An 11000-nucleotide genomic window follows, 5' to 3' on the forward strand; every position below is an offset into this window, starting at 1 on the left:
TACGATGGGGGAATCAGACATGGAATAGCCACAAGGACTAACGAGAAGGATAACGCCGGAAACATCCGAGTGACTGCCGAAAACGATAATAAGCTTAGTGGAAGAGGTGGTTGGAGGTGCTCTCCAGTATGACTGTTTTAATCCGGTATTCAAAGGTGCAAGCAACGACAATGGGGGAGAGAGAGTGGCCGTTTGTGGTGGTTCACGACGGTGGGGGTCATCGGTGGGTGGCCAACCGTTGGCTGTCCCTGTTTCTTTCTTCGTTTTTGTGCAGTAGATTGACAGGAGGGAGAGAAAAGGAGGTGAGGTGGTGATGACCCTCTAATAAGGCAAAACCTCATAAATGGTCCCTGTGCTAGTGAAATGACAGAAATGCCCTTCACTTAACGGCTAAAAGCTGACGGAGTTAGGCGAAAGGACCAAATGTTAAAAGTTTTGAAACCACATGGATCATCTGTGATGTTTTTTGAACTTAGGGACTAAACTTGATATTTTCGAAAACCAGAAGGACTATTTTTGAAGTTTTGTCTTTTTTTTTTTTTTTTTTTTTTAATCAATAACAAAAACCAAAAGTAACCGATCAACAATTGTGGAAATGCTTTAAAGAAATGAGAATGAGATGATCAAAATTAGGCGCGTTGGTTCTTAAAGTACAAGACTGACAGAAGAAGACAGAAGTTGGCGCCATCCCCAATTTTCTCAACCTCCGTCTTTAAAATTTTCAAATCTCCCTCGAAAATGCTTTAAGTTTCAAACTCGTGCCTTTCTTGATTCTTACGATTGGTATGGTCTGCTCTGCTCTTTCATCTCTCTAATCCAAACTCCAATTTCCTTTGTCCAGGTAACCACACCACTAATCTCTTCATTAGTTTCTATGTACTTATTTCTTGTTCAGACATGCAACAGTGTGTGTGGCCGAATTGTTTTGATCGTCAACTACTATTTCGGTTAATTTGTTGATCTGACTTTATATGTTCGTTTAGTTTAGTTTAGTCTAGTTTGAGAGAGGGATTATTCCTTCGATTCAATTGGTAATAAGATTTGGGCTACAACACTTGCATATCATTTCTCATAGTACCATTCTCGGATCTTATCATATTGATGCTTAAGAAATTGGTGTTTCACCTGGTTAAATAAATAGCAACCACCAGGTGTTCGACAAAATGTCACAAAGAAACATATCTGTTATTATCATCTAACTACATTACATACTTTGTTTAATTGATGCAAGTAAAATTTATGAGATTTACAAAATTGAGAATGAATTACTTGGTAAAATTGTAGTTATTTGCACTCAAACACATGTATTCACTTCAATAGGTCACAGGTAATCTGTAGTCAAGTTTAACATACTGAACCTGTTGCGTGATGTATGTCTCAGTTTACAAGCTATGCTTACTTTATGTTCATTCAAAAAGTATAATTTCTATCCTTTTTTTGTTATCTGAAGATGATTTTTTAAATATTTAACTTCAGTTAAGAGGTTGAAGAACATGCATGCTTGCCATTTCACTCTGTCTAAGTTTTTGTAAGTTGATATATCTTATTAGTTTATACTTATGCATCATGAGGTTAAGACGTGCAAAAACGCTAAATGATAAAAAAAATATATGGATTCCAACTAAACAAAAATTTTTCACTGTAGAAATTTTGGAGCTGTAACTGTACAACGATCATTAAACCTCCGGTTTTCACTCAAGTGTTCTTCCCAAAAAGTTGACATGGAAAGTACTGGGCAAAGTGATGCAAGAGGTGCTCTTATTGTTCTAGAAGGTTTGGATCGAAGTGGGAAGACCTCACAGTCTGCAAGGCTTCTTTCACACTTGAATAGTCTTGGGTATCCTGTAGAATCATGGCGGTTTCCAGATAGAGATACTGCAGTGGGGAAAATGATTTCTTCTTATCTTACCAATCAATCTCAGTTGGATGACCACACAATTCATCTACTCTTCAGTGCAAATCGTTGGGAGAAAAGGTTGTGTTTGCTTTCATGGTGCATCTGAAACGATTCTTGATTTGATTGTTGTTCTTATACAGATCATTGATGGAGGCTAAGCTTAAAAGTGGGACTTCCCTCATTGTTGATCGGTATTCTTATTCAGGTGTGGCTTTCTCATCTGCCAAAGGACTTGATATCGAATGGTGTAAGGTCAGATTCATAGGCTTAAATACTTAATCCTATTTTCCAAGTTGCTAGTGATTTTTGAAACACACTGTTGTTGTGGTGGTGCAGGCTCCTGAGGTAGGACTGCTGGCACCTGATCTGGTTATGTACCTCAACATACCTCCGGAAGTAATTTTTATTTTTTAAATTTTTTTATGGATGGGTTTTTGTTTGGCAATATGTTTATGGTATGATGGGATTTTGTAGAAAGCTGCTGAAAGAGGTGGTTATGGAGGCGAGAGATATGAGCAGCTGGAGTTTCAGAAGAATGTTGGCAAGTATTATGAGATGCTTAGTGATCCATCTTGGAAGGTAACAAAAAAATTGTTTTAAAATTAAGGCTTTTGTTGTTTCACATTTGAATTTGATTCTGATGTACATGGTCATGATTTTCATAACAGATAATCGATGCATGCCTCCCTTTGGAAGATGTTGAGAAACAGATGACGGAGATTGTTTTAGATTGTGTAGTCTCTTGCCAAAAAGGGAAACCACTTACTCACCTCTGGTTGTCGTAGTAATTTCATTTATGCCATGGGAAATGTGTGTTGAATAATCATATATGACTAGTCGCTGCTACATCATTTATCTTGTCTAATTTCTTTCAAATTATGAGCTGTCATGTTTTAAATTTTAAATGATTCGAAAGTTATCGGTTTCCACTTTGAAGCTATCGTATACTTGATCTGTTTTTATGGCCAGGGAATGAGAACCTAGAGAGAGTCTTCGTATATTGAATGATCCCATGGTCACACCTACTGATAGTGACAGTGGTGGTACGTGGTGTATCTTTAATTATTCACGTATGACATCTGTCAAATATACAACACAGGATCCTATTCCTTTCCCTTTCAATTAAGTAAGGGCCCACATTTACTTTTTCAGATGTTTCAAGATGGCTACATCTGTCCCTCATCTATACTGGGTATATATTTCTTACTTTATACTTGTTCAACATCAAGTACATAAAGTAAATAAAATGGGTTATGATATAATGACTTACGTCAGGTAGGTTGTGTCAAAAGCTAAGGTTTTAGGTAGGTTGTGTCAAAAGCAAGGCTTTGAAAATCGGACCGAAGACCGAATCGGTTGTCTTATTGGTTCGATGGTTCAAGTGGTCCAACCGGTCAGATCGGTCTTAACAACCGGAAAAATCGGATGATGTCATAACTATATTTAATTATATAAAAAATACAAAAAATGAAAAAAAATAAATATTTTTTAAAATTTCTGGTTTTAACCGGTTCAACCGGATTGGTTTTTATTGGTTTTCACCGATTCACACGAATACCGGTTTTTTGGTCTTTAAGAATCTGATCTGGGACCGGTTCCCGGTTGAACCGGTCTAACCGGTCGGTCCGGTCCAGTTTTCAAAACATGGGTCAAAAGCTAAGGTTTTAAATAGCTTTGCTATGACTTTAATGTTTGTATTTGTTTTAACAAAATGTCATCTTAAAATAATTATGTATATAAAAATAAATACCAATAGAATATATATATATATATATATATATATATATATATATATATATATATATATATATATATATATATATATAATTGTTATCTCATACCTTACAAACAATATGGTTTGTCACGGTTCGTAGAAGTTTAAGATTTAATATTTTAAGACTTAACATTCCCGTTAAATAATATCTAATGTTATTTAGAAACTTAAAAATATCAAAAAAAAAAAAAAAAAAAGGCTTGAGTTGCATATTACTCATGCGTTTTTTGTTGCTGGAAAAAGAATTCCAATATTTATACATGTAAACTGGCGGGCCAAGCTGGGATTTAGGGTATGCATCTCTATTATTGGAGTATTGAATTGAATGGTTAAGTTATATTATGACTTAAAAATGACCAACTCATCATTCCACTAACACTAATTTATGATAAATTAATTTCTTTAACAATTATTTTTTTTCAATAGTTTTTTTTTCTTAAAAAATATTTAACTAATTTATTATCGAAGCTCCAGTAGGTAGCCACTCCCTTCTCGGGGAACCGTACGTGAGACTTCCGCATCATACGGCATCTATTTAAAATGTTCTATTAAACCTTTTTAGTTAATTAGTTATTTTCTCAACAAAATTTCACAACAAACAAAAATATAAATACAACTATGTCAGATTTTTATTTTATATACATTCAAAAAAATTTATTAGGTCATAGTTATAAAAATAAAAAATAAAGATTGAAAATATTATATAATCGATATAAAACTTATGCCTCATGAATGAATTATTATTATTTTTGTAGTAGAAACAATTAATTAGTAAAGAAATAAATATCTAAAACTAAAACATAATTAAGGGATAAAATAAAATATAATTAAAGAATAAAAGATTAGATGAACTAAGTATAAAAATATATTAACCATTTAACATACGTTGAATGATCAATAATAATAAATCGCATGTTCATATAATTTTAAGTATCTAATAAAAAAGACAAATACTAATAAGCTAAAAAAAAGCTTTCATCATCGAAAACGTTCTTAAAACAAAGTTAGGGAGATATTTTCAATCAATGTTACCTAAACAAGTGTCCAGATGTGACAACCTCAATCTCTGTGATCTTATCAAATCAAAACTATGGATAAGTGATCCTTGTTTATTTATTTGTTAGGTAAACATATATGTTTATACATATCTATCTCTCTTAACCAAGTTATGTAACTTCTATATAAAACATACAAGCATGATCAATGATGTACACTTACTTTGTGTAAAGACTGAAGTGATAATTCACGTGGAGGGTAACCACTTATTTATAAAATAACTTCCTCAACAAACATAATTTAGATGTAACTTATATAAGATCAGTCATAGTAGATAAATCAGTTTATGCATAAAAATACATCATCATATACTATTCTATTTTCTATCAAGTCTGTATGCATAAAATAGTTTGTTATATTATTATAAGACATTATGACTTTTAACTTTTAAGTTGAGTGTTTGGCGATCTTGAAATGTGTTAATTTATGAACTTAGTAAAACAATCCCTTAGTTATTATCGAAAACGATTAAATAAGCAACAATTAAATGTTATTTTTTGATGAATCATACTATGTGATGACATGTGAAAACGATGTGATGTTATAGTAATGAGAGGGGAATACTAGGGAGAAGTAAATATATAAGAAATCAAATCCAAATGGCATACTTACTCTAGAGGTGTTCATTAAAGCATAAAAAAGAAATACTAAGAAAATCTGGAACCAATGATCATTGGATTTTAAAGACATCAATGGTGTTCAGTTTGGTCAAATGACACTCCTTTCTAAATTTTTTGTGTATTATTCTCTTAATTTCTCAAATTAAATTTCTAACTTTATAATGATAGCTTTATCGCTATCTCTTTACCACCTAGCACTAGTCTTTTTATGTCTCATAACTATAAAATGTACTAAACGATCGATTTCATATATATATATATGTAGTTGCTTCTTCTGTTAATAACAAATGGTAAATATGTCACAAAGAGAAAAGTCTTCATGGCTCATGCCCCCGACCATGACCAAAATTTTCATACTTGTGTCCTCTCATGTTTCTCAGGTATGTTCATTCTAGCTAGCTGTATAGTTTTAGCCGGTTATATATAACTCATATCTAAAGTCATATATACATGCTTAAATGCTTTCTTTTTCCTTACTTCTGAATTTGTTTCATATATATATATATATATATATATATATATATATATATATATATATATATATATATATATATATATATATATATATATATATATATATACAAAATAATGGTGTCAAGGGAGTCTAATTAATTTCTTCATATGATTATTGCACATTAAAACAAAACTACTTGGTGTCAAAAACAAATCATCATAAATATTTTATGTACTGTATATATTGTAACTTGTATATGGATACACTTCAGGTAATGATATCAAATCTTGCATATATATTAATTCTTTATCATATAAAGCCATATATTACATTAATTAGCAAGATAAAGGTCAGCAAAGAAAGAAATGCAACTTAATATATCTTAACATATATATGAAATCTCCAGTTTTGAGATTGACATTGAGATCATAAATACTATATTTAATTGAAGCTTGAACAAAGCAGCCAGTTTGTTCTTAACCTTGTTACAGATTTTATACTGTAGCTGACAATAATCCGTGATTCAATTATTATCATATGCAGATATATATAAAGAGAATATTGAACACAATCAATCGTTGAAAACTCATAGATTGAGCAATTTTCAGCAACGATGGGTTAAGTTGGATCAACATATCTGTAGAATTTGATACGGATAGCAACCGAGTTCAATATTTTCTCATGGTATATGCATCTCTCTGATCTATATACTTGATTATGGAGGTATGGTATAAAGTTTTAATTCGATTGATCAAGTTACCTTTTGATTTTGATCGAATTAGTTAATTAATTCAATGGCCCCAAACTCAAGGCAGATTTGACATCCAGCCGCCATGCAAAGCCACCGGAATCCATCTTGCAGACGTCGCAGGGCACCACCATCTGCGTCTTCTTCTCAGATAATCGGTATACAATTCTGACTCTGCATGAGAAAGCTGGCAGGTATTTTACCACCATGGATTTTTCCACTTTTACCCCCAGCCACACCGCCACCTCTGTCGCCGGTGCTCGACCTTCTGAATTCAGATCCAGCATCCTCCGGTATGCCGGATTCACCCACAGGACCTCATCGATACTGTTCGATATGAAACCTGGACAGCTATCACTCTCTAGATTCTTCCATATCTCTTCATCCGTGTAGCCTAACAACCTCCGATCCTCACACGTACCGGTAACCGATTCCAGAGTGATCCAAGACTCCACTACCTTCCTTTGCTGCATCGCCATCGCCAGATCTACGCCATGCAGATCTGATGACAATTGCTTCGACGGAGCAGAATCAATTAAATTATTCATAAAACCTTTTCTGTTGTTACCAGGTAAATCGAAACTGATCCAGTTGGAAACGTTCTGCAACGGATCTGAAACAACAAGCTCATTTCCTTTGGAATCCTCGAGCATCGCAACAGCTTTCTCCAAATCGAACCAGCTGCTTTTGTTATCGTTTATCGTCAAACTACACCCAGTCGCGTTACTCTTCCTCTTCTTCACTCTCACGTACTTCCTCTTCACTCTCTTCCTCTTAAGCATCCCATCCTTCGTCCGTAACGACTGACCGGAACTCTCAGCAGTAACCGGCCTCGGAGCGATCGGACGGTACTTCAACATGATCTGGTCGATAATCAGATTATCCTTGCCACCGGCGGTGGCGACGCATCGGGAGTCAACGCGCCTCTTTCCACCATCCATACCTACCTTCCGAGCTTTATCTCTTCATCTATATTCTCTCTCTCTAGAAAAGAAACCGGAAATAATCCCGGGCGGAGGGCAATCATGATGGATTAAGATGAAAATCGGTCGCCGGTTACACGTGTCTAAGGCAACAAATAGCATCAGGAGGCCGTGATTGGTTGTTAGAGATTATTGTTGGGTCCCACAACCAAAAAGAAGCGTGTGAGTGAGCTGATTGGCTGGCGAACAGTAGAACAACACGTACCGGAGAGCACTTCCCCATAAAATAAGGACACGTATATGCTTTGCCATGAAACAAAGCGGTAAGTGCTTCTTTGTCAGACAAGAGACGCGTGTCCCCTATCACTATATTTCAAATCCTTTTTTTTATCTGTTGTACGCGCCCGATAAGGAGCGTGTGACGTGTGGATATATTTATTTATTCAAAATTTACGCCTTGTTTAAGTCACAGTTGATATTATATGAATATATATGAAGTATAAAACTGTAAATAAAACAAACGGCTACTCTAAAAATTATGAATATCGTTTTTGAAACAAATTATATTATATTAGATATTCTTTGGACAAGTATCTTCCATGGGTTTTGTTTAAACATCTTTTAATGTGGACCGTTACATATATGTAGGTTATCGTTTTATTATTATTATCTTTTTTAGAAACATTAGAAGTTTAACTACAATATCAAATTCTACTATAATCTTTCCGAAGCAAATATGCCCACGGGCCGTAGTGGTTTTTCTGGTTTTGAGGTTATAGGTGAGAGGGGATTTTCATTGAGGATGAAAAAAACATTTACAAATGGTGAATTTAGGGGTGTTTGGATAAATAGTTTTTAGCTTATTGCTTATTTGTTTATTACGGTGAGAATAAAGATTTTTTAAAAATATGTTTGGATTAGCTTATTGCGGTGGGAATAAACAATAAACAATAAACATGTTAAGTGTTTGACAAACAAAACAATTTATATGAGTAAAATGACCAATAAACAATAAGCATTCTCTCTCTTGCTTATTAAAATCAGCTTATTTAGCTTATTCTTACCGCAATAAGCTGATTTTTAAAGACTCTTATCCAAACACTTAAATTTGCTTATTGCGGTAGGATTAAGCAATAAACAATAAGCAACCTATTTTTTCCCTATCCAAACACCCCCTTAGTGAGAGAGTTGAATGAGATGTCAAATATATTTGTTATTCAATGAATTAAACTCTATTATAGTGAGATGTCACATTGACATTCAATGTATTTGGAGTTCCATGGCCATTGAGCTCTTCAATGAGGAAAATGAAAGTTTTTAATTCTTAAATATTTACTATAAATTAGTTTTTGTAATTTTCTATTGAGCTTAATAGAGTTCAATGCATTGTAGAAAAAAATTGATAGAGTTGTATGAAATTTAAAAAAATGATGTGACAATCTATTGAACTCTATAGTGTTCAATGCACTGTGGATGCCAACACATTTACCCATAGCCACTTCTAAATGATGTCCTCTTGATTCGAACTCATATCTCTAATGGTAGAGAGCTTGTTGTGTTTCATCATGTGAGCCATTAGATGATGGCTTATAATCCTTTCGGAAAACATAATGAATCAAAAATATATATTGTTAGGATGTCAAACCCAATAAGTAATAAAGGTACAATAAACTCCAAATACATTGCTATAATACAGTAAAAAATAGTACAATGCAAGCAAGGTTGATCCTCAAAGATACAACACTAAGGTCTATATCTTTTTGCGCAAGGTACAAATTAGTCACCAAAAGGGGTGACTTATGTTTGCAAGATATTAAAGAAACTATTGAAGAAATAATAAGCTGAAAGAGAATTCAAAAATGTAAAGTTTTCAGTCCTATGTTTGACTATGTAGGTATTGCAATTCAATTATGAATTGACATTAACTTCAACTCCATCTAAGTTGGTACTTGAAAACATTAACAAAATCTAACACTTTCCATTAACCAAGTTGTCAAATTCAAAACAAGCTCTTTGAAAATAACATAATCTTCTAATTAATGTCTAAATAAGCTTTTAGATAAAAATCCAAAGATTGTATTAAGTTTTGTGTGAATGTTCCCAATAACATGCAATACTCATCATAAGCTCAAGAGCGAATATGTAAGTAAGGCTCACATTAAAATCATTCATTGGAAATAAATTTAATGCTTGTTACTAGTTCTAATTTACAAAACAATTATGGATTTTGCAAATCAGTTAACATCTACCCCTAATTCAAGTAGCCAACAAGAATCAAAATTAAAATAAATTTAATGTTTGTTTGGGTTGTTGCTTGTATCATCCGAATTCTCTAAGGTAAAATTTTGTAAATAATTCGTGAGTTGTTGACCACAACGTGGTGAAGGCTCACCAATCACCACAACGTGGCTATGCTAGAATGTTCGCGAGACTTTAATGAGCCCTAACGACATGGCATTGTTGGACATGACGTGGCGAGTGGCTGAAACATTAAACTCTAATTTATCGGTTATTTAAAGGAAATAGGGAGGCTAGGGTTGCCCACCCTTAATCTCTATCACTCTTAAACCTTTGAGTTTGTAACCCTAATCTCTTTTGAAGATTTTGAGCTCATTTGGGCCTTTGTGGGTGTTTTTTAGCTCTTTCTTGAAGAAGACGACTCCATTGGTGTATTGTTTGGAGCAAGCAAGATTCTTTCCATCATCTTGTATTGTTGCTAGACCTTTGTAAGTTGTCAAGCTTCAACCTTTCTCTTTTAAGCATAATAGATCTAGGTTGTTGTTCTTATTTCTTCATGTTAGGTTGAGTAGAATGCATTGAGTCCATGTCCATAAAGTTGGCAACTTTATGGATTATTAAGGTCCCCTTGCTATCATATGTTTCAGATCTGAAGTTTAATGCTATTTTGAGTTTCATGCATGAGATTTTTAGTGATATTGCTTCATTTTGACCTAAGTTGGAATCTAGACTTGTTTTGGGTATGCATGTTTGAAAAAGCAATGATCTTTGGAATATTGTAGATGTTGAAACAAGAAAGTGACCCTCTTCAACTAAGATGGACCCGAAGACCTCAATGCCTTGTGAACCAAAGAAGACTTACCCGAAGACTGTTTTGTCATCATATGGACCCAGAGACATGAAGAAGACCCGCAAATGAACGTAACATGAAGACTGTCACAAGTTACATTTCAGTGGTTAACACGCCGTGTTCTAAGAGGAAACATGTCGTGTTGCCTAAATAAAACCCGCTCCTTGTCATACTTAGACACGCTGTGTTGGTGCCTCCAACACGTCGTATCCAAACCTCAATTATACCCAAGGGTGCTACCACTTGACTAGTTGACATGAAATAAAAGTATATGGATGCATTTAGAAGTACCTGAACATCGGGATGTTACATTTTGCATGGTTTAAAATAGCCTAAAACCAAACCCTAAGTCCATAAAACTCTTTAATAACCTCAAACTCTTGCCTGAGTGAAAAATAGAAACAAAGACTTCATTTTATGACACAAGATCCTTAAAAACG

At 33.9% G+C, this 11000-nt stretch overlaps 2 protein-coding genes across 3 annotated transcripts; one reads left to right on the forward strand and one right to left on the reverse strand.

Moving 5' to 3' along the window:
* The first annotated feature begins 633 nt into the window (after positions 1-633).
* Positions 634-2829, forward strand: LOC145087791 (thymidylate kinase-like). 2 transcript variants are annotated; one of them, XM_079025857.1, is made up of 7 exons: positions 634-841; positions 1477-1528; positions 1646-1975; positions 2038-2149; positions 2234-2293; positions 2372-2476; positions 2566-2829. In XM_079025857.1, the coding sequence occupies exons 2-7, from the start codon at positions 1494-1496 to the stop codon at positions 2680-2682; spliced, it is 759 nt and encodes a 252-aa protein (XP_078881983.1). In that variant the 5' UTR covers positions 634-841; positions 1477-1493; the 3' UTR covers positions 2683-2829. The 2 variants fall into 2 exon arrangements, with proteins under 2 accessions (XP_078881983.1, XP_078881984.1); XM_079025858.1 differs by lacking the exon at positions 1477-1528 and having other exon boundaries at positions 637-841.
* Positions 2830-6587: 3758 nt separating this feature from the next.
* LOC145089865 (uncharacterized) lies at positions 6588-7490 on the reverse strand. The gene has a single exon (XM_079028256.1). The coding sequence runs from the start codon at positions 7488-7490 to the stop codon at positions 6588-6590; it is 903 nt and encodes a 300-aa protein (XP_078884382.1).
* Between the last annotated feature and the right edge of the window lie 3510 nt (positions 7491-11000).

The sequence above is a fragment of the Lactuca serriola genome, chromosome 2 (assembly GCF_051521515.1).
Source record: "Lactuca serriola cultivar US96UC23 chromosome 2, Lser_US96UC23_V15, whole genome shotgun sequence".
Lineage (NCBI taxonomy): Eukaryota > Viridiplantae > Streptophyta > Magnoliopsida > Asterales > Asteraceae > Lactuca > Lactuca serriola.